The sequence below is a fragment of the Manacus candei genome, unplaced genomic scaffold (genome assembly GCF_025592945.1).
Source record: "Manacus candei isolate 608988 ecotype Guabito, Panama unplaced genomic scaffold, ASM2559294v1 h1tg000016l, whole genome shotgun sequence".
Classification (NCBI taxonomy): domain Eukaryota; kingdom Metazoa; phylum Chordata; class Aves; order Passeriformes; family Pipridae; genus Manacus; species Manacus candei.
Genome location: NW_026138064.1, coordinates 9,216,698 through 9,240,874, shown reverse-complemented (window position 1 = coordinate 9,240,874; position 24,177 = coordinate 9,216,698). Strand labels below are relative to the sequence as shown.

Genomic DNA, 24,177 nt, shown 5'->3' with positions numbered 1-24,177 from the left:
TCCTTCTGCCTGCAGGTGAGGAACCAGGGCATGGGCTAGAACACATTACAGACATGCTGGGAGAAGTCTGAATGCTGTTTGTTAGCTGTGTTTAAGAGGATTATATGCCAAATAAATGCTCTATTTCTCATTGCAAGACTTCTCTAGTCCATACCACCTTCTGCATTTTTCTTGACAGCTCTACTGTTTTCCCTAACACACCTAAAACTCTCTCCTGTTTCCAGCATTTCTCTCTACAAAACCCTCTTGAACTGCTGCTCAACTCCAGCCTACAACCATTGCTAGGTAGTGCATCCCATCACTGATGAAAGGTTTCTTTGCCTCTCTACAGTTGGTGGATACTCTAATCTGTACAAAACCTGTTATCCTTCTTCTCTGCTCAACTTACCTCTCCAAGCCTATCTTACCTCTCTAAAACACTCTAAACACCACAAACTTTCCTTCTAACAAATATTTAGTACACAGCAAAATGCATCAAATCTCCATTTCCAGTAGTAAGACAATCCCTACATCTGCACAGGGCTCCTGCAGTGAAAAGTGAGGAGTGAAAAACTGTTTATTTTTCAAGTTTTTAGCAGAAAATGTCCTACCTTTGAGTGCTGTGGTGTAGCAGGAGCATTTGCACAAGTGTCAAAGTCACCTGATAAGGCATCAATAGCTGCATTGTCATCTCTAGGCTTCTGCAATAATTTTGAAGTCACACAACATGCAACACTTCCACAGTCCAATTCATGATTCAGAAATTTATGTCTGCTTTAATTATCCCTTTCTTAAAGAAAAGCACACCTGAACTCTACACATATGTTAGAGAGATGTCTATTTTGAGGATTCCAAAAGGCATGATTTCTCTGAGTACTGGACCTGAACACTCACAGTGAAGTTGTACAGAAAAGCTATATTTATTGTGAAGAGTTACTCCTCACAAAAGTTTTACTGCCCACACTATTACCTACTGCATTCATGAGCATTTATGAGTATTTGCAGTGAATCACACCTTAAGCCTACAGTGACGCTGCTTTGAAAAAAAATCAGAGCCCACAGCCTGACACAAACACAGAATAAATGTCATGAATATATATATATATATATATATATATATATATATATATATATAAATCCTCAATAAAACTCATCATAAATGTTACCTTTTGTCCTTTGTGGTTTATGTCCTCCTTTGCTGTTGGCTTTGCTGGTTTACCCTTGGGAAGAAGAAAGAGTACATCCTTTATTTTGAACAGGTCAGATTAGTTTAAGACAAGTATTTACACACAGCATTGGGTGTTCACAGATTATCAAGAAAGTTGCACCATTCTGAATTTATTTCTGTATTTCTCCTGCCATGTATTCACAGCCAGTTCACACAGTGCTTTCATGGCTGTGTCACTTTAACCCTCCAGGACACTGATTGTTACTGGGTAGTTCAAAGTAATTGTTTGTTCAGACTGCCCAATTAAAAAAAAACAAGAACAAAACAACATTTTTTTTGTTGTTGTTTTTTGACTTACATGCATGCAAGGCTAGAGCTATCCTAACTACAGGATATTTCCATGTTTAGCCCTAATACATAAATACAGTACAGGCACTTGCTCACTTATTCATCTTGTAGTTCCAAAGAGGACAGAATGGCCCATAAACTCAAATTTCCAGTGTTGCAAATAGAAACTATTAAGGCTTTTCCTTACCTGATCACCTGGCTCCAGAAGTTTTTGATAGTCAGGTGGGATGGTATCATCTCTTTCTCCAAGTTTTTCTCTGTGTTCAGATTTAGCCTTTTCCTGAAAGCATTTAAATTTTTTAACAACTTTAATACTCATGTTAGAAATAAGTGAGAGGGCTTCTTAAACTTGGGGCAGATGCCCTTTTTGACTTTAAAATTTTAAAACTACTGGTGAGGAAAGCATATATGGATTTCACTACGAAGTGAAGGTGGTTTTGTTTTCCCTCAGTAATGTTCTTTACCTTAGGTATTGCAGATTACAATTTACTACTACTATTACACAGAAATTGATTTTCTTATTAACAGAAGGGTCTTTACAGAATTTTATGAAGAAAGACTGAATGAACACAAAATAAGCAGAAACAAGCAAGTTTACAAATATGAGTGACTAAATGAACACATCTGTTGATGAACTCGGTATTTGTGGATATAGAAGTCAAAGCCTGATGAAAAATTCAGCCAGAAAATTAATTTTAGAAACAGAAGCCCAAGAAGACACATGAAAAATTATGAGAATAATCACAAGAGAAGGCATTGAAATAAAATAGTTTCAAATTCCTGTAACACTTCAACACTTGCCTCCAAGTGGCTGAAGTATGTTAACCAATTCAGTATTTTTCACAAAACCCACAAGTAATCCAGCTGACTGAAGAGTGTTTGGTATGCCTACATGTGGGAGACATAAGAGTATGGAGTTTTTTCTAATAGCCTTACTCTTACTTCTAAAATCCTATGCCATATACTCCTACAGGTATATGAGAAGTATTTTGGGGTTTTCTTGTTGATTTGGTTTATTCCTTCCCACACCTCGCCCCAAACTGATCAAGTTTCAGAATGTCTTTTGTTACCTTTACTTTATCCACAACTGGTTTGTTCTCATCAGGGTCAGGCTCCCTCTGTCCCAGGGAATCAGACAGGAGATCCAAGGCTTCATCCATCTCTTTTCCTCCCTAACAAAGTGGAGTGCACATTTGTGAGTGCAAATGTGAGTGCAAATGTGCTGCAAAAATAATTTGATTCATCTAGCTAATTAAGTCCTGACTAATGAGCTGTCAACTTCAATGAACAAAGAGCTCACCCTTTGTAATTGCAATGTTGTGCAGTAGCTGGGGAAAAAAACCACAGAATATTTAGACCTACAGAAAACATAATTTTAAGAAGGGCTTACGGGATTTATTTTAATGGCTTTTGTTATATGTAAGCCTAACCTCTGTAATGAGAACAGATCTATAAAATGATGGTTGTTTGGCAATTGCCATTCACTTTGCAAACATCAGTTTTTATTCAAAACCTGGTCAAGAAAAAAAAGACCATAAAACCAACTAAACACAGTTAGGTGAAGCTTTATATTCCCCCTCCAAATCAGGCTGGAAACATTAGTGGAAGATCCCTCTGCATGGATCAAAATGGAGAAGGAATGAGCAACGTTACAACAAATGGCAAGAAGGGAGGTTCTCTTGGTATTCAAAGGGGGTCATGGCACTGCCTGTTCCTCCATTAACCTTGGACTTCTCCGTTTATAGGCTTGACTTGGCCACTGGGGTGATGACTATGTTGGGATTATTTTAAATGTTCTCATTACCTAGGTGGGGAAGGGGGAAGAAAGGGAAGGAGAAAGAGGAAAGAAGAAAGGGGAAAGAAGAAAGGGGAAAGAAGAAAGGGGAAAGAAGAAAGACAAAAAGGAAAAGGAAAAAGGAAAAGACAAAAAGAAAAAGGAAACAGAGGAAAAGGAAAAAAAAAGAAAAGGAAAAAGAGGAAAAGTTCAGCCAAAGACTCAAGCTTAAAATTGAAACCATTTGCAAAGAGGTGACTGCCTGCATGGACCTGCAGAAAGGAAAGACACATCCCCCAATGTCCTCAGTGACCCTGAAGGACTTGGCGTGGGTTGGGAGCTTCCAAAGGAGTCTGAAATGCAGCAGTGACTGGAATGTGGGGAGAATGGGCAGGCCAGTCCCCAGTCTGTTCAACGTGGAGTGTCCAGAAAAATCACACTTTTTTTTTTTTTTCTCCTCAGGGGAACATTCTCCTTCCCTGCAGCAGCCAGTTCTCGGCAATAAATGACTGAACTTTGCAACAGCCCATAATAGTGGAACTGGCCAGGCCATGCTGTTGTGTCTTCTCATTTGTTTGGGGGTAAGGACCTACAGCAGGGGTTGCTTACTGAGGCAGAAGACAGAGGAGCTGCGGAGTGCACTGCCGAAACTGTAGCAGCAGAGATAACATCCGAGGAAACCACGGGCTTCCCACCCTCCTTGGTTTTCTGGAACAGTATACAGCACCATCATAAACATAGGAGGAAAACATGCATCAAAGTCCACACATCTAAAACACAGTGCCTATGCAGTTTATTTCTAGGAGTTTATTTTTCTCAGCAGCTTTAGTTATTTCAGATTGAAATCCCCTCCACTCTGCAACTTTTCTGTATCTCACTTTGTTCATCCATCTCAACTACTGGGTTAAACCTTGGCACAGCTAAATCAGAGGTTTAACATGACTCCAGAAAAACTAAGAATTCACTTAGGCCATCCACATTCCCAAGTAACACTTCTAAAATTCTCAGTTGCAAAGTATTAGTTATGCAAGCAATTGATAAAAAGATACGACAACTTGACTATTTCTTTTTCCTACTCTTCTATTAGTTTGCTGCAAAAAGTATTTTAAATTTTTAGTTACTGGACTTTATGTAAGAAACTTTACATAAACTTTGAAGGAAATATGTAAAATGTCAAGATTATTCAAACAACTTGAAAATAAAACCAATTTTCAGAAATCAGATATACTCACCTTTTGTACAGTTGACGTAGGTAATGGTGCAGGTGGTGATGGAGAACAGGAAAATCCTTCTGTCAAACCCTCTAAAAGATCATTTTCACTCATAGGCTATCATTGAAAAGTTAAAACAAAAGAGGCTTTTAAGTCTCTTTATCTCTTAAAAAGTAAGGAGGTAGCCCAGTCCATTTTTAAACTGAATACTGGGTATCGTTAGTGACATTTGCCAGTAATTCATGAATGAAGCAGTTATTTGCATATTCACTTTTCTTACCTGTGGCTTTTCTTCCGGTTTTGGTAAGAGTCGTTTTCCATCTTTATCCTACAAAGAGAGATCCCTTGCATTAAACCAAGCAGTCGTTAAATAACTCTGCAATACAGGTACTCTGGAAGCACTCACTGAGCAACACAAGCAGTATTACACAAGAAAGTGATCTAAGTCACCTCTGGCACCTACTGTTGTTACTCAAAGTGCCACTTAAAAAATCCGAGTCCTGTAGCTTAAGAACACCTGAATGCTGAGAAGTGATTCAGTGCGAGGGACTCTGAGGTTCCCTATTTTGTGTTCTTATGTCCACGGAAATAAAACAATTAAATAAAATCTCAGCTGTGGCACATGTTGTGAAAGCCTTGGCAAGACCTAAACAACCCATTTATGTCAAATGTATGTGGTGATGTTCGCAAAAATATCACCTTGAAGAATTGCTTTGGGTTTTTTAACAGCTTTAACCAACCACAATTTATTAAGTTTTAAAATACCAAAAGCTACTCTGCATCAGAGTAATCTCAAACAGAATTATTCATCTGCATCTAAACCACCTGTATGCAACTAATGATAGATGTCAGATATTTGGGAACTATGAACTGGAATTTCTGAATACTATAAAACTGGCTGAAATGAACATCAACATTTCAAAATAAAATGGAGTCTCATTTCAACCACATATTCTGAGGAATGAAGGGAAAGTAAGACTAAGACAACACTTTAAATAAATTACTTTAGCTCCTGTTAATGGAGGAATTGTTTCTTCATCTTCACCCAGTTTTTTGTGTTGTTCTGTTTTGGTTTTCTCCTATGAAGGCAAAATAGAAATCATAGCAAGAAAAACAACTATTACATCCCAAAAGAAATGTAAATGAGCAAGCTTCTAGCTTTCAGTCTACTGATTCAAATTAAGTCTTTTCCATTCAATCCAACTACAAATCTTATGAAAGTTAAAAGAAAGCATTTTCTCTTGAGAAAGCCTTAATTTCTCTGCCTGTTTCTTCCTCTGTATATCATAAGCAGTTCTACCTATTTCACTGAAGGTGACATAAGTAAGTTAATAGACAGGCATGGACCAACAACAAAACACTGTTAACACCTCTTGAGTCCTAATTCTTGAGTTTTTTGCAAATCAACTCAACAGCTACCTGGGCTGCATGCAAACGAAGGCTGAACAGAGAAATCAGTAGCCCACCTCAAAAAGGAGCAGCCTCCTCAAAGTTATGCTGGAAAATAACAGCTAAGGAAAGGGAGTAAAGCCAGCTTTGGGAACTTTCACTTGACAGAACTGAAGAAGGGCTGCTTTTTCTGGTTTTTGACACCAGTCAATTCCATCTGGGCCATGGTTTAGCATGGCACTGGGGGCATTCAGACTATGAACAGCATCCATAGACAGAATACATGTATTTCAGTGACTTTCTTATGACTCCCAATTTAAATACCAAGATCAAGGGCAAAGCCCAAAGTTTCATGCATCATCCATCCCTAATTTAAACTACTCATAATAAATTTGGTTCCTTTAGGACAAAGACCATACTGTGTGCTACCTCTGTGTGCATCTTAACTCTGCTTTGGTATAGCACAAGAAAATGCAGTTTTCAGAATCTGAGGGAACTACTTCAATGCCATAGTCATAATTATTAAAATAGTGCAGTCACTGTGCTGAAATACTACTAGTACTTCCTAAGCAGAATTAAACTGGTTTCAACAGTAATTTTATTTTAAAAGTGAAAATATTATATCTATATTGTATGTAGCCTGAGGAAATACAGTAATTGAAGGCAATTGCATCAACAGTCTATTTTTTGAGGTCTGATTTTTTTTTCCTCTACCTTAACTTTGTCCATAGCAGGATTGTTTTCACCTGGATCAGGTTTCCTCTTTCCCAGGTTGCTGGACAAGGCTTCCAGTGCTTCATCTGCTACGTGACCAACCTGTGTGGGTGTTGATACAGAAAAAACAATTCTTACTTTGGAGTTCGGCTGCAGCTAAAGAACACTGTTTTTGTTTTTTCCTGCAGTACATATTTGGTTCACAAACAGCATCCTCTTTAGAGCATTAAGAGGTAGAGGAGACCACAAGAACTGTCAGTTTGTCTTCCTCTATGAAGAAGGTCACTGACCTTCCCCACACAGTTCATTTTTTCTGGAAACCACTCAGCCTTTGTGGAGGAAGAACATGCGATGCTGAAATGAGCATCTTGACAATATGTTCTGCCATTCCATAAAGGAAGCACTGAAGATTTGTTTTAGCACTAGCTGAAGTAGCTCCACCACTTACTGCAGACAGGGCTGGTGGAGCTGAAGACTGCACAGTGCAAGCTGTGGCACGAGGGACTACTTTATTCTCAGTGATTTTCGCAGACACAGAATCCGAAGGCTTCTGAAACAGAAAAATTACACTGTAATTTACTGAATATGCTTAGAAAGACGAAATGTCTTTTTTTTTCCTAAATAGAGTACTGAACAAGGCAGAAGAGTCTAAATTTAAAGGCAGAAGCTGCTCGATTAAGAGCTGAGTGCCAATACTGCATGTTCCAACAAAGGCAATAGGGACGGAAAAATATAAAGAAAAGAAAATATTTTTCTTGAAAGAACAGTAGCATTACCCAGTCTTAGCAAAATCATCAGTGTTAGCATCTTCAGTGAACTAGAAAGACATACTTTGGATATGCTGCTGGGCTTTGAAGGTTTGGGTTGTGCTGCAGGCTGTGCAGGGAAGGCAAAGTCCTTTGAAAATTCATCAACAAGATCAGATTCACTCAGAGGCTGCAAAAAAACCCATATGGGATACAGGTGACTCACTGCCGGTTTTTAATTTATTTTTTCAAGAATTGTATTTCAACTACTCAGAAAGAAGGAAAACATTTGTAGCCTACACTGAAATAACCTTTCACACTTATATGCAACAAAACAGCATGAACTTCCCACTGTATAAAATGAAGAAAACCACATTTTAGAATAAGTCAGTTGCTTTGTCATCAAAAGTCAGTATAAGGTAGAGAACTATAGAGATAACATAAAATATAATTCAGAGGCCCAGATACATAATGTTCAACATTGTCTACAGGGCTACTTAAAACTACCACCTCTTATAATAAATACAACCTCTAAGTACAACCACTTAGTTACGAAAAAAATGCTAATATTTATCTAGTATTTACTATAACAGCATCGTGCTGTTATAATACTTCAAGTATAAACTATATACAGGTAGTGGAAAGCAGCACCATCAACCCATTTTAATTTTTTTTCCCCAGCAGAAGTAGAGTTCCTTCAGGGGCAATGTCACCTCAGAGATCTGCTGACTGCTGACACTCAGTGGCTTTCACTGTGCATGTTTTAGTGAATAAAAAAAGAAGTTTTAGTTTCCTACAGTGTGTCTATTATTGTATCTATTGATATTATGTGATCTAGTACTATGCAATCTATATACATATACCTGATGCTCCTGGGATCCTCCAAACTACTGTTCACAGCTGAATGTTTAAATCTTTGCTAGCAGTGGTGACCATTCACTTGCTACGTGCAACTTAAACAGTTAGAGAAAGATTCACAATGGAAAAGAAGACATCTGTGAAAGAGAGTCTCCTATTTTCCCTCCCTCATTCCCTCCCTGAAAGTCTTTACAAAATGCCTCAACACATAAGACCTCACTTTTCATAATGTCTTAAATCCTCTCTCAGACACTAAAAAGAGGCATTGAGGTAAAACTAATTTTTTTTCCACAAAAGTTATTCCACTGCATGTGCTTAAGGGTATGCAGAGTGGAGCACCAGAGCAAGACAAGCCCGAGCTGAAATCCTGATGGAAGGACTTTGCATTCACCAGAAATCATGGAACAACTGTACTTGACTGAAAGTATTCAGATATTAGCATAGCTCTTTTGTCGTTTTTCTGATTTTGGTTTCACAGATGTAAATTAGTGGTGATACCACAGGAATACTGGCGAATACATCTTGCTCAAAGCTACTTCATTTAAATTACAAGCAGTGAAGAGATGCTCAGAAAAATACTGCAGTACTCCTGTGATTCACTTACAGAACAGATATTCAATTGTATTTGTCTCTCTAACTGAGAGAAGCAGAAGAGCATGGGAATATTATTTTTCTACCAACCACTTAAATTCTTTTGGCATAAGACTACTAACCACTTAAATACTTTTGGCATAAGACCTCATGATTCTGAGCTTGTCTTCTGGTTTTATACAGGACTTTGGACAAACTGTGAACCGACCTCCCGTCACTCATGCCACATTCTCTTCTGAAACTTTTCTTTTTTGTGTTTGCCATCCTTTTTTGCTCCCTGTGGAACAGGAGGGCTTGTCTCCTGACAGCAGGGCCGTAGCTGCTCACTTTTTATATCATGACATGCTTGGCAGGTGTTCCTCCTGTGCAGCTCTCACACATCACCTACTCAAGACTTGTCTTGTCTAAGACCTGACGCAAATTTTTAGAGACAAAAATCTTTTCACCACTGCCTTTGGCATTCCTACACACCTTAACCTCGTAGGAGGTTCTCACTGAGATTGGTCCTGACCTTCACGCTCGTTCCAGAAGAATGGAGGTTTCCTGTACTTGTCCAATTTTTGGCAGCACTCCTCAACTTAAAAAACAGTATTTCTAAAGTGAAGCCCTCAGTTTCTTCAGTGCACAGTTCCTTTGCTTTCTTCCTGTCCCTTTTAAATTCATCTCTGCAACTTTCTCTTTCAATATTTTAATTCTCTCTTGCACTTTTCTAGGCCACGATGGATGCTCTTTGCAAAGTACAAGTTGGTCTTTGTGATTAGGAAAATGTTCACAGCAGCTTTTTTTTCCTTCTTTCCAGTCATGTTTCTTTATATTGATCACTAATGAAAGGAAACTGTCAAGAAAACACAAGATTTTCCTGCTTCACCTCTCTTTGTCCTTTAACAGCTCCAACAGCCCTCTACAGAATACCTTGTGCTAACTCCCCATACAGCCCTTCTTTGTGTCAGCAGTAATTTCAGTAACTCTCTCGTGTCTTAATAGTCTCTAGACTTTTCCCACACTATGAGCTCCTCGTTCACAGCCAATGCACTTCAATAAAAACAACTTCCACTTGACACTTCAGATCAGCAGGTTTTGTGGAAAGAAGCAAACACGTAAGACTTACATAATGGCACAGAGAGAGATGAGGTGATAGAAAAGGAGAAAACAGGAATGAATATCCAGTCACACTCCTACAATATTGTCAGTTTTCTAACCTTTGGTTTTTCTTCAGGCTTCGGTAATACCGGTTTTCCATTCTTATCCTAAAAGTGAAATAAGCATTACTGACATTTTTCTATTGCTTTAAGTGCCATACTCAGTAATTACCAGCAAAATAATGCAAAATAAATTCCACACACAAGATTAAACTAGTGACACAGTAACAGGAATTCCCCTAAATGTGGAATCTTTACATGGCCAGGTAAGTGGATAAAAGAAGCAAATATGATGTTAGCACAATACAAGAGACTAGTGTTCATTCTTTTTGGTGTCAACATGTAGCAAGAATTAATTTCATAGTAAACCAGCAGGTATTCATCCAGTAGTAAAACAAGCTTTGACTAAACCTTTGCACTTGAACAAAGAGGGAGTGAAACCCCAGGGCTGCAATTGGGTGGTCCTGAAATCTCTAAAAAGGGGTATAAAGCTGCACCTTTCAACACCCAATATTAACATTTAGCTCCAACAAGGCCAGTTTATACAGCATCACAGAAACTTTCAACTCTGAACTTTATCAAAAACACATCTCAGTTCTGTTGTTGATTTGCTTAACCTTGAACAAATACCCATCCCTTGAAGCAACAATCAATAAAAAAAGAGTGTACTTTTCCTACCATTTCACATTAGTGTTTCAAGGTTACATTACAGAGTGATCCCAAAGAGGACTGCTGTAAAGTGATTTACTGAAATTTAGTGTAAGAAACAAGAAACACCACTCTTGGAGAAGGAACGTGTCACCTGGGAAGATCAGATCTTTCGCTCAGAATGCCTGAAAAAACAGTCATGCCCACAAAGGAACGGGAGGAAATTAGAGGTACTGAAAACTTACCAGCTCTGGAGTTAACCTGTATTCTGGAGGTATCGTATCATCACGTTCTCCAACCTTTTCTTCTTTTTTCTCTTTAGCTTTTGCCTTAAAAAGAAATAACATAAAAAAAAAAATCACATAGAAAAAATTAAAATAAAAACCCCAAGTACACTCAACTTCACTATCAAGATTCTTCACCCTACTGTGTTCAGAAGAAGTAGCATCAGATGAAATTATTCCATATATCAAAATATTGAAATTCCTCAATTTATTTCTACCAAATGTCTGTGGTAAAATCATAATGGTTTAAACGTCATATGAGAATATGGCTGCATTATTTTAAATCCTAAGAAAACTTTAGACACTATTCAGAGCTCTAACTTTGCGGCAGGTACTTTTAGAATTTTTGTGTGTACAAAACCCTCGGGTTTTCTTGCATTTCATCACTCTGATTATGCAAGCCATAATTCTGTATCTTTTTCCATCACTGGCAATGAAATTCAGCTTTTAATTCTCTGGACCTCCTTTGTGAAGCAGTGCATTCACTGAGTTACCGGAAGGCCTAGACTGATTGAATATGCAATGAAGCAGCTCTTCTTTTGTCAAAACTGAGTCCAGCAACAGGAGATATTTTTACTATTTCCCTGTCATTTGTTTGCTCTGTGCTATTGGTGAAGACAGGAGAAAATCTGCTATTAGTATGGTTATAGGTAGAGTCTGCAAAACTAAACTAAAAAGTGAAAGTTTAACATGCAAACACAGGATTACTGTCAAAAATCTTCTGAAGAAAAGCAAAACTCTTAAAAGACAGTGAAAAGCAAGAGTCAAATGAGAAAGAAAATGGGGTTTTATGGAAAAAAGGAGTACACGCACTGAAAGTTAATTAAAAATCAAACAGTAAATACGTGCAAAATGAAAGCTGGTTATAAACTGTATCCAGTGCAGGGGGGGGAAAAATATAGAGAATTATATTTAGCACAGGGGAAGGTGCATGTACGTATGCTTGTATAGCCAAATGATATGCTTATAATTTCCCAGGCCATATGATTATGTTCTATTCTATCTGTATCCACTTGGGATTTCTTAATTTTTTAATTTTCTTAATCCCTTAAGACTCACACATTCCTTAGGCCTCTGATACAGGCCTTTATTGTTATTTTACACATTTCTACAGGATTGAACAAAGAGGACTCAGGATTCCACAGGAGAGTCTAAAAACTAGGGTAAAAAAGGAGTAACATGTTACCTCTGACGCCTCTACAACAGGCATAGGATCTTCCTCTGGTTCAGGTTCAGGTCCTCCAAGAGTATCAAGGAGAGCTTCCACTGCATCTTCTTTAATTTCCTGTATTTAAGAAAATATGCGAACCATTTAATTATCTCTTTAAATTTACACAGGTTTTACCTTATGTATTTTTATGCTTTATGTGAAGCAAACAGCCAGCACCAGATTCATCATTCTGGTTTGGCTTTACCCAGTTTCCTTAACATCAGATTCTGTGACACAGTTAGCACAGTCTAATCAAGATATGACTTCTCTTGAGAAGTAAAAAAAAAGGGGGAAGTATAAAACCCCACAGTGTCACAATTTCATGTAACACAACTGTCATGTGGTTTGACACGGCAAACCAAGCAAGTGTAAGGTTGTACTCGCTCTATACAGTGGAAAAAATAAAGGTTTGTAAAATATGGGGAAATTACATTGTATCCAAGTTTTATACATGTTATTACACAACAAAGACTATTTTTCTAATTTTTCTACACCTCTAGTCATAAGAGCCACAGTCATTCTAAAGAATCCGGAAGGAAAATCATCTGACTCACTAAGGCCAAATCTTTAAACAGGGGATATCTGAGCACTGGTAATTCCTGTTATTCCTATTGTTTCTATGATAAAGAGGATTTACAACTGAAAAATGAGAATGATGAGTATCTTTAAGGATCAGGCACACATAATATGGCATGTGACTGCAAATTTTAATTACACGTTAACTAGTGGAAGAATGGCTATGTATACCTCATTTGATTTTGTTTTCTTCTCCTTAGGAGGAACTGAGGTCTTGACTGAACTTGCTGCTTGTGCTTGCATGATTTCTCCCTCCTTACTTTCTTTCTGTGAGACAAATGAAATTACAGGCAAATTTGCAAAAGTAAAAAGAAGTGGAAAATTGTCAATATCAGTTTATAATGAAATATTAAGACCATAATGGCAATGTTTCATGCAATAAAGGCCTGCAATGGCAGGAAAAGTATCAATACCTCTGTCAGACTGGTCTTTTTTTCTTGAGCAGAAGCAGTACTACAGGTAAAGTCAGAAGACAGGGCCTCAGCAAGCTCATCATCTGTCATTGGTTTCTGAGCAAGAAATTGCAAACCAAGTTATGACTATTAAAGTTCAAATATCAACCCTGTCAAGCTCTGTTTACAGTCTGAGTGTGCCCCATGCTTACTCACACAATGACCTCACTGGCACATGTCCCTGACACAAGAGAAAAAAAAAGGTATTTTCCCTCACTGGTTGATTCATTTTTCAGATAAGGTTTTATTTTAGTATGTTAAAGTTACAGACAGCAAAATTAAGCTGGCTGGTAGAATTCTGTTTTTTAAGTTAAGTGCAGAAATCCAAGTAGTCTTTGCTAAAGACATTATAAAGAGACTCTTGCATGCACAGTTTAGTATTTCTCCCCTTTGATCTTATTACGACCAGTATCTCTGTAAGCATTTCTTTGAATTGTTTCAGCTTCAGTGCCCTGAAAATTTCTTACACCTTTATTAGAAACATCTGTGGCAAGTTCTATTTAGTTTTATCAGTAGCTATGTTATCTGGCACTCCCACTTCCTAGGATTTTTGGAAAACAGTTCAACATTTACATTTTCCTAGGAATCCAGTGGTTACTTTCACCTTCCAGTACAAAAAAAATAAATCTTACTTTGTTTGGTTCATTTGCTTTTGGTAGGACTTCGTCTTGGCCTTTGCTCTAAAATGAGAATTAATTTTGTAAATGGGAAGCAAAACCATACAAATATGAAAGGAAACACGCATGAATAATGTATCTTGTAACTCACTGACCTTCAACAATTTAACATACTCTGGAGGGAGACTACCCTCCCGTTTACCCATTTCTTCCAAGTATCTTGAATATATATCATCTTCCTGTGAAAAGAATGCATGCATTAATGTTTGTGCACCGCTCTTTACTGAAATAAATTTCTGATGCAGAGCTACCTACAGTGATACTTCTGGAAAGAAAATGCAGGGGGGGTTGGCTTTGTCAGAGGGCCAAACCTGGACTGTGACTACATAATGTCTTTCAGTATCTAGTATCATGCACATGCTTCAACATATGCTCACCATCAAGCAGAACTCTGCATGTCCATTCCGAGATTATTCTGCATTAATTTAAGCAATTTCAGTATCTTAGACCAGAGGATGTATTGATGTACTTTGTCTGATTTTTATATATATTTATAAATTCCAAGATTTTTATCATGGCTGGGTACTGTACTGAACCACTGAGCTTGTAATAGTAATCTTTCTCATGTGACTCTCCAATTCAGACTCAAGAAAGGTGTGCATTCTTTTCTAAACTCTCAGTGTTTTACTCTTTCTCAAGCAGAAATGAAACCTCTTAGGTTTGTTTACACTCTCATATACCTCCCTCTGTCACTGCCTTTTGTAAATCCATTGCAGACCATGCTCGGGACACAGCTCAAAAAGCAACAACCTTACTTTGTTGACACTTCCAAGTGTTTTCTATTGCAGTAGATCCAAAACTGAATAATTTCTGTATATACCGAAACAACACTAAAATGTAACTGTGCATACTTTTAACTCTTAGCAGATCACAGTGACAAGTACTGGATCAATGCAGTACTGAGCAACTACAATCATAATTTGGGTATGGATCTTCTAAGAAGTAAGAATGCAAAGTGTAGAATACCGTAACTTCTGGACCAGTGTAAACAGGAGTAGTGGGCACATCTTCAGGTCCACCCAGGGTATCTATTAAGCTGTCCAGTGCTGACTCATCCATACTAGCCTACAAAATAAGCAAATCATCATAGAAGTTACCATGGTGTACACAGCAAAATAAAAATAAAAATAAAAATCCTGAAGCATCTGGTGAATCTCCAGAAGACCCCTGGAAACCAAACCAAATCCCTTCTTTCAGTAGGACACGCACCACGTGTGCATTTATAAATTTATAAATTTTTCAGTCAGAACTTTTTTAAACTTGTTCTCCAATGTCAGTAACAAGATAATCTGTATTTATATATCAGCTGATATAGATGTACATATATGCAAACATAACTGAAGAGAGTAATTAACTTTAATTGAAAGTTGTGGTAAAAGTGATTTTAAATAAGTCCTATTTGACAAAACCTAAATGACACCCCAGTAGTTTTTTACCTATTCTTTCAGCTGGCCCTTCACCATCATACTTAACTACTATGTATAAATACTTCAGCAGTTACACATTATTTTTTCTGAAAGTGAAGTGTTTCAGAGACAGAAGCACCCTCTGAGACATTTTTACAAGGGAAGCCATTTGCCTGGGACTCTTTACCAACATCAGTACTTGATTTATCAGCTGCAGCAACCACACTTGCACCAGCTGTGCCAGCAGAAGCTGCACCAGCCACTGTGGACATCTCAGATTTAGGCTGGAGAAATAAAGAGAAAAATGAAGACATGGTTTATTTCATGGTCCTATGTTAAAAATGCTAGAGACAAAACAAAATAAAACAGAGATCCTCTACTCAGGCATCCACATCTACTGTCCTTCTTATCTACACTTGGAATAACAGTGATTCTGCTGTGGGAAAGAAAGGATGCTATTTTAAGTACTCTACCTCTTTCTTTTACTTTGCCAGTAAAACAAATCTGCAGTGCAGAAGGGCTATAAGGCCCCTTCCAAGTCTCTCCTGAAAGCCTTCATTTACTTCTGGAAGCTCTCAATACACCACTAAAGCCAGAGGAAATGGTGCTCGAGCAGGTGGGGTGAGAAATGCTGCAGGGAGTTGGGTGCAGGAGCAACACCATACAAAATGCAGAACTTCTGCACTGCTGACACTCTCATTTACTGCAGTAAGTGGGATGTAGTAGAGCTACAGGAGCCCTTCATGCTACCCAGACATGTGAAGACCAAAAGATCCAGACCTTGACTCTACCACATGCTTTTGCTTCGTACTTTTTCTCCACAAGTCCCCCTTTGAAATTACCTTTGTGACAAAAAGCGTGACATTTCTAGGTCCCAGGTTTTAGAGCAGCACAAGGATGTTTGTCATACACACCTTCCAAACACAAGGCAGCCTTTGTGCTTCTCAACACTGTGGTTTTTGGGGGCCCAGTCTCACCTGATAATATTCAGCTTAAGAATCCACCTTGATGTGGATTTCAATAGCATGAATAATAAAAATTGGTTGTTGCTTGTACCTTTGCTGCCTCTGTGGGGGTTGCTTGTGGAGGCTGGTCAGCCTGAGTTGTAGTTACTTTTTCTGCATTATTTGGTTTAGAAGCTGTTGTCACAGAAGGTGAGGTTTGGTTTTTTGCCTGTGTAAAGATAAACTGCTATTAGATAGGAAGGGCTGGCTTTTCATTTCTTTTAAATTATTTTTGAAAATGAAAGACAGAAGAAAAATACCAGACGCATCCCTCACTAAAAAAATAAAATTAAGGGAGAGAGAAAAAAATTATACAACTTACTTCACTGCGTTCCTTCTGCTTCTCTTCAGACAGCTGTTTATTTTGAGAGTCTGTTGGCTGTCATGAAATAAAATATTGAGATTATTTACCCTCTCCACCGTTCAGTGCTATGGAAAGTGATCTATGCTAGTTCAAATAAACACAAAACAGATTTAAAGGTGGCTAACAAAATATTTCTTTGGCTGTCCTGAATTAAAGCATCCTGACTGTTCCCCCCTAACACCACATTTCCACCCAGCAGCTCCCAGCTGTTTTGTGCACAGGAATGTTACTGATCGCACAACAGTTTCATGTGGCACAGTAATAGCAAAGAGTTTTGCCTCTAAGTTAGTAAAAGACCAAAGTACAACAACTCTGCAAAAGTGAAAGTTAAGTACTTACCTTGGCTGACTGGGTGGTTTTTTCAGATCCTGCTTTGGTTGTCGGTGCTGACTGAAATATAACCAACAGGCAGAAATTAATATGCTTGATTATTTCTAAAAGGTTGGCTTATATAAAGCAGAATATCAGACAGGTTCACACTTGTGAGCACACATGCTGTGTAATCAATACATAGGGCTTTGATCTCGCAGTTTACAATGTCCTGGCAGAAGCTGCCAGGCCAGGGATCTGTGAGCATTCAAATGTGTAGAAACACACACTCACACACACTCCTCATATGGGGGATTGAAAGGAGATGGAAAGAAGAAACTAAATATAATGAATGACCAGTTTGACTTACTGACCAAAAACCCCCTAAATTACCATTACCAAATTCTGAAATCATGACAAACATTATTTAATAAATAATTTATTATTTTTCAATAAAATAATTATAAAAACACATGCAGTCCTTATGGAAAAGACATTAATGACTTAGATTCAATAGGGTATACACAGAGTGGGATAGATATATGAAATCAGTATCCTTATACTAAACACAACAGAAATTTGTATTTTTCCTCTCCTCTGTAACTTCCTAATGCTCATATTTTACAACACAGCTGAACAACCTGGCTTGGATAGTTATTACATAATTCACTTCCAGGATTTACAGCTGAAAATTTTCTGCAGCCATGCCACAAAACTAATTCCTGTGATTCACCTCAACTCAAAGTGCAGTGAGCAATAAATTACTACTACCAGAAACATGTAAGAACTAACACTGAAAAATTAAAGAATGGTTATAAGACAGGAAAACAAAAATGCCAGCCTCCTCACCATACTTTTCTTATCATTAGGTGGTAATTTAAATTCTTTCATTGCTTTAGTTCTAGGGTAATCAGAGGTCTCTAGAAAAGACCATTCAGTCCAAGCTTTCACAGCAAAAGCACAGTCTAAGAAAGATGGCTGAACATTTTTCTGCCAAATTTTCATTACCATTCAGACATATCCAGCTTCCATTTTTCATACCTGACAACATAGAGAAATTTGCTAAATTCATTTACCACTTGTTGGGCGAGTGTTCACACCCACATACTGAACTACAGACAACTTGGTTGGGAAATCCTGAAGATGCATTAAAACTGTAAACCACAGTAAGGAACACACATCCACACACAAGTCAGTCACCACAGGAAGAACGCTGATGGAGAGGGACAACAAAAAACTCACAAAGTGAGGAAAAAAGTTAAAAATAAGTTTTAAGAAAATCAAAATAATTATTTAAGCTCTCAGACTCATCCCTCCATCGCCCCCAGATTGCCTGTTTTGTATTTTCTCTTGATGCCTAACATGATTAAAACACAGCACTTCTTGGATTCAGTCATACTCTATATGCTCCCACTTGTCCATCATCTTAACTCAAAGACACACACATCCATTTTTGTACCTGTACATTACACAATCCTACACTGAAAGGTAATCCCAAATTTTCACAGTTTTTAAGCTAAGTAAGGTTGGATGTATTTCTGTAACATCGTTAGCAAAGATGAGACATGAGATGTCCTTCAGCAGTAAGACTGCAAAAAATGGGACAGAAATGCAAGGATGAGGTTCAAGAAACACAGAGTTTGACTTTTGCTGCTGTGGGACTGCTGCCTGATGAGGATTTTAAGTACCCTGCTGTCAGAGCACAAATTCAGGTTTTCCTTATATACTTTTCAGAATAAGACCAACACATCTTTTTTTTGCAGGACAATAAAATATATGCACTTGTATTTCTGCCAACACCTTACAAAACCTTCACAGAACATTAAATACAAATTCTCAACCTGCCAAACCAATTATAAGCAACTGCAAGTCTTTTTTATTTTAATACTGTAAATATTTTTTTACTAAATACTTAATGCACCTCCTGTGCATGGGGTATGCATTACTTCTTATTCTTTTTCTATCTTTTAAAATGTTCAGAATTGCTTGTACTATAAATTTATCTATGACAATGCTGAATATATGGACCCATGTGGGGGTCGGTCCACATGCTTTGTTTCAGGACTTACACACATGGGGATGCTAAGGCCACAGTAAAATCCATGATCATAAACACACACATGCTCCTATATAGAGACACATCTATTTAAATACACTTTCAGCAATGACAAAGTTCAAATCCAATTAAAATCAGCAGGCAAGTAAAACAATTTTAGTAGGAGACCATACATTCAGAGGGAACTGTTCAGTCATCCTTTAAGCAGAGTCAGCTTTGAGCAGCTACAGCCTGAAGCCATGGCATCAGTTGACAGTGTGCACTGAATTCCTATGGAGAAAAAGATGTTTCACCTCCCCTTCAACTGCCTGCTCCCATCTGCTCTGTGCCAGGATCTGAGAGAAGGCATTTTAAGCTGACTCGGGAAAGTGAAAGATAGCCTGGAAAAGAAAATAGTATTTTTTACCTAGTTCCCTACTTTATACATGTAAAAGAAAGAGAGAGAGCTGAACAGGATGTGGTTTTGGCAGTGGCAGCACCTGCTTCCTCTAATCCCCCTGCAGGGGTGTCTGGTCCTCCAAACTCTCCGCCTAAACCCAGGCTTTGCCTACAGAACAAGAAGTTTCACATTCCCTCCTCTGCTGCAGCAGCTCAGCTTTCTCAGAGAGACATAATACTGAAGGTTCATTAGAGACAAAGGATACACATACAGAGAAATGAAAGCTAAAGAAAGGTCCAGAGCACGTTTAAGAGTATTGGCACACTAGAAAGACTCTAGAAAAGGCAAATGAGATGTGGTTACAACAGGCAGTTGGGAAAGAGTTACCAATTTGCAAGAAATTTAGGACTAGATATTAAAGTGACTCAGCAACCTTACCTCTTTTCAAAGAAGTCTACTGTCAAACACGCAAGTGACTTGTTTAATCCAGCAGGAGAAAGACACCAATAATGCAACAGACATTAAAAGAAAACACTAATTATCTTAACACACACAAATGTGGGACACTGTTTCAAAGGGATTCGTGTTTACCAGTCTTACAGTGCTGAAGAATGTCTCCACTCCTCTATTTTTGGCTCATTTACCATGTTCTTCTGAGAGTTATTTTAAATTTCAAGTAGGGAAAGACCATAACTATTTTCAGGTAGCAGTCTGGGCTAAACCATATGGAGAACTGCAGCAGTAACGAACATGATACAAATGAGTTTACCCACAAACATAACACAAGGAAGAAACCAGACTTGCAGGTACCTTCATTTATGAGTAATGATGATTGTACACAAATGGAAAAGGCTTAATTGTCATCCAGCTCACTGCTATCAGTCTAAGTCTTAGATGTGTGCATGGAGGAAAAAAGTTTTAAAAGGCTGATGGAAATGTAATGATTAAGCTCAAATGCAGAGAAGGTGGAGAGAGGTGCTCCACCTAGATGAAGATACACGTCAGAACGACCAGAGACAAAAGTTACAGCAAAGAAATTTCCCATCTGATAAATGGAAAAAAATCATCATAATGATGCCACAATCTGGCTGCCCAGATACCCTGCGTTACACACTGTAGGTGTTCAAAAGGTGTTTGGCAGTGCCATTTACCTGCAGAGTTGGCTCTACCTGGTCAACAGGACCTCCAGGGGTTCACCCTGACCACTCAGGGCATCCCTTTATTGGCCCTTATACAAAGTGCAGGCAGCCCTAACCTTTACTGCCATGCAAGTCCCTGCTGGCCTGCTTTGGTATTCAATGTTTTTGTTGGTCTCACTGTTAGGATTGTGGAAAATGAAAGACGGGGAGAGTCATTAATCATTTGTTTAAACAACACAAGTAACTTCTGCTAGGCAATGGAAGTGTAAGGGAGGATTATGACTGTCTTCTAACAAGTAACGCACATGACTGATGACACAGCTCTGACCAAGGAGATTCTAGTCATAAAACAAGACAGAACAGGCACAAAGGACAAAGACAAGGGAGCCATCAGACAGAGAAAGACGGGAAATTAGTGAGGAGGTGCAATCGCATATACAGAAGAAGCTGAAGCTCGTCCTGAATTTGCTGAATATGTGAAAAATTATAACCAGGTAAATAACACTGCAATTACACTGGAGGGAGCTATATACATGTTACAAAGTGTGACAGAGTTAAAATTAAACACTGTCATTAACATTTTGTTTTTTACTGCTATCATAAAAACCTCTGAATGCTCTGAATAGCATTTATTAGATACCTTTTGCAGAGGGAACTAAGCTGCAGATAAGAAATATGGAAAGTAAAGTCACTCAGTATCCAAGAGCTAAAAAAAGAAATTCCATGGCTTCATACATTTGTGTTTAACTGCAAGTACAATTTTTTCAGGAATTCTTACCCTGGTTTCAGACGGCTTCATAATCTGTGGTTTTGATGCATCCGCAGAGGGAGACTGCTTTTGAGAGAAAAAAAAATTAAGGAACTTTATCTTTGTTATACATTTGTATTAAGCAAGCATAAACAATCTGAATTCATCAGTTATCCAGCTAAAAATTAAAAAATAGAGTTATCATTTTAGAACTTTTGCTTTGCCTGTATTTCTACAATACATACATGAAGAATTTTGACAGTGTGATGATGCCCACTGACACGTAATGATAGCAAATTTTGCATCACGTATAAAAACAGACTCAAATCCTGCTCTCATACTGAGGCACACACACTTACTGTGCAGAATTTGTCCGCACTTATTCTTTTCTTTTTAGCAAAAAATGTACTTTTGGATTCACTAATCTGTCATACAAAATATTTAATACTAAAGTAGCAAACTCAAATATGTTGAGATAAAAAGGAATACTTAATACCTATCTAATACACACACGCACAAATATTTTTGCATGTCACGTGAGCCTTTTGCAACTCTGCAAAGGACATGGTCTGTTTCCCTAACTTCTGAGATGCCAATTCAAGAAGAGCATGTTGTACTTCTGTTGTGGCTGCATCAAACTTCAAAGCCCAGATATGAATATTCCAGTTGTCTCATCAATACTTTATACAGATGTAATACTACTCCTCTATTCCTGTTTCACATTCCTCTGCTGAAAGCTGTGTTTTGCAGTATTTTGCAGATGCTCTAAGGCGTATTCTATGATTCTATGATTTGCCATCTCCATCACACTAACAAAAGGTTTTCAATAACCCTTTAGTATATTTCTGTACCATCAGGTAAATCCGTAGGCAACAAGGTATTTTTCGTCATTCACTCTTTATTAGTTTTGCCTCTCCTTTTCTTTCTTCTCCAAGAAATTAATCTGAATTCCTTCTACATGACTAACAAGTAGGTATCTGCTCTACACCTTCATATTAGTCATCCTAGTCCCTGTCTATTTAATAAAAACACTTATCTGAGCCCTTCTCCCTTCCTCCCCTCAGAAAACTCCTACCAAACCACTGTCTTACAAAGCACTGAAAAATTCCTTCCCAAGTCCCAGCACAGCAGCACCACTACAGCCTGCAGAGATTAGCAAAAACCTCCCAAAACCTCAGCTGCTACTTTCTGCCCTGTTCAGCTGGAGGGCAATGACCAGGAGAAACAAAGAGTGTAAATGCTCATGGAGGAAGAGAAGCCCGGTTTGAAAGCAGAAAAACAGTTCAATGGACAGCTGCTGATCAGTGGTTGTGGAGAACACTGAGCTCTGTGGACACTTGGGGTTGACTCAGGGAAACAAAGCCTTGTCGTGGGGAGTCAGAAAGGGGAAGGGCACACAGGGAGTACCGCGACCTTCCATCACACCACCACAGAGTGCCTTGCCTCACTTACTTTCTGCCTGAATTCCACAATACTCAATACCTCCAATTTTCCACTCTGTCCCCCAGAAAAGCCACTACAAGGAAGAAGGGGGTCCTTGTTCTTACAGTCCTTTAGCAAGGGGCTTGTGCAGCCATGCTGAGCCTTGCAGGCTGACAACCAAGAGGCTGCGGAGGTGAAGTCCTTCATCTGGTCACCCTTGTACCACTTTGTCAGTGCCAGCCTGGCTCTGGGGGTCATCCTCTTACCAAGGGGTGCCCTGGTCCTCCCGTCCCCAAGGATCCTGCCAGCTGTTCCCACCTGTTCTCTGCAGTGTGCTGCAGCACCACAGCCAGGCTGCAGAAAGGGTGAAGCAACACTCAGACGTGTCAGGCGTGGAGGTAAATATTAAAGTGCTGCCTGGCAACCAGCATAACAACAGCCTGACGCAGAGCTGCTCCGGCCGGGCAGGCACACCCTGCTCACTGCCATGAAGGGGAATCCCACCGTGGCATGGGCCAGACACCCCCCACTGAAAGGTTGGGATGCCAAACAGTGAGGGATGGACTGGATCAGGAGGCTGGGGCTGGGCAGAGAGAGAGGGGTGTCCTTTGAGCTGTCAGGGATCCCTGAAGGGCATAGCCAACAGCAGAAGGACAAACAATTGTGATCAGTGCTGATTCCTGCTCTCTTGCCTGGAAAGAGGCATGGGTCCTGGAGGGTGTTGTGCCAGCCCCGGCCATGACCCACAGTGGGGTCCCAGCCCGAGGGTTGTCTGTCAGACAGTTCTTCTACAAGCTGGGAGTGGAGGCAAATCCACAGCAAAACATCCAGGACCACAGGTAGTCCACAAGCAGGGAGGAATATGGAGATGCTCCCTGCATCAGACTCCCACAATCACCACAGAAGGGACTTGAAAGACAGAGAAGAGGTTACAGGATAACAGTGATTAAATAAAGACTGATCCCCTGTTAATGAGTTGTGGTGGGGGAAAACAGTTTTCCCCCTGAAGCTATAAAATGGTAAACCCCCAGGGGGTGGTGACCCTTGAGGTTTGAGCCAATGAGTGCTTTTGCAAAATATAAACATATCACACTTAGACTGGAAAAGAAAGCAGTTGTAGTCGTTGTAGAAGAAGGAGCCATGTTGTGAAAGCCATGAGCTGAGGGGCCCTCAGCCCCACTAGGGGCTGAGCCCCCCCCCAGCCCCAGCTGGGGGGGCTGCAGGGAGTTGGAACAGTGTTAAACTGGGCTAAGTACCTGTAGCTGAGAAAGCTGAGTGTTCTTCTCCACCGTGAGTGGGCAGACGGAGCAGCGGCAGGAGCAGTGTACGGAGGGCAGAGCGCCAAGAGATAAGGGAGAAGCAGAAAACAAGCATGCAGCCGAGCAAGAGAGACACAGAGTTGTCCGAGAGAAAGAGAGCCAGCAGCAGAGAGAGCAGAACTAAGCTCTACAGAGAGAGAGAAAGTTGGGGTAAGAACTGAACCAAAACCTCCAAACTCCTTTTGTGACCTCTCCTAAGTGGAGAGAATGGACTCCTACTGAATGGAAGTCCTAAACGCAGCATGCACTGCAGAGAGGAGCTGAAAA

At 39.2% G+C, this 24,177-nt stretch overlaps 1 protein-coding gene across 21 annotated transcripts in view; it reads right to left on the bottom strand.

Annotated features, from left to right (window-relative positions):
• CAST (calpastatin) overlaps nt 1-24,177 on the bottom strand; it is a 55,483-nt gene that overhangs the window by 3,033 nt on the left and 28,273 nt on the right. For 6 of the 21 annotated variants that reach the window (XM_051782759.1, XM_051782763.1, XM_051782768.1 and 3 more), the window contains 23 exons: nt 21,200-21,256; nt 16,878-16,928; nt 16,497-16,553; nt 16,227-16,343; nt 14,731-14,829; nt 13,860-13,943; nt 13,720-13,767; nt 13,049-13,144; nt 12,807-12,902; nt 12,036-12,134; nt 10,811-10,894; nt 9,978-10,025; nt 7,415-7,519; nt 7,032-7,133; nt 6,584-6,685; nt 5,485-5,559; nt 4,761-4,808; nt 4,502-4,597; nt 3,879-3,977; nt 2,566-2,667; nt 1,683-1,775; nt 1,146-1,199; nt 591-680 (listed from right to left, as the gene is read on the bottom strand). In XM_051782759.1, the coding sequence (XP_051638719.1) occupies nt 591-680; nt 1,146-1,199; nt 1,683-1,775; nt 2,566-2,667; nt 3,879-3,977; nt 4,502-4,597; nt 4,761-4,808; nt 5,485-5,559; nt 6,584-6,685; nt 7,032-7,133; nt 7,415-7,519; nt 9,978-10,025; nt 10,811-10,894; nt 12,036-12,134; nt 12,807-12,902; nt 13,049-13,144; nt 13,720-13,767; nt 13,860-13,943; nt 14,731-14,829; nt 16,227-16,343; nt 16,497-16,553; nt 16,878-16,928; nt 21,200-21,256 (1,902 nt within the window). The remainder of the gene's footprint in view (nt 1-590; nt 681-1,145; nt 1,200-1,682; nt 1,776-2,565; nt 2,668-3,878; nt 3,978-4,501; nt 4,598-4,760; nt 4,809-5,484; nt 5,560-6,583; nt 6,686-7,031; nt 7,134-7,414; nt 7,520-9,977; nt 10,026-10,810; nt 10,895-12,035; nt 12,135-12,806; nt 12,903-13,048; nt 13,145-13,719; nt 13,768-13,859; nt 13,944-14,730; nt 14,830-16,226; nt 16,344-16,496; nt 16,554-16,877; nt 16,929-21,199; nt 21,257-24,177) is intronic. The other 15 variants (XM_051782760.1, XM_051782770.1, XM_051782773.1 and 12 more) reach the window with 7 other exon arrangements.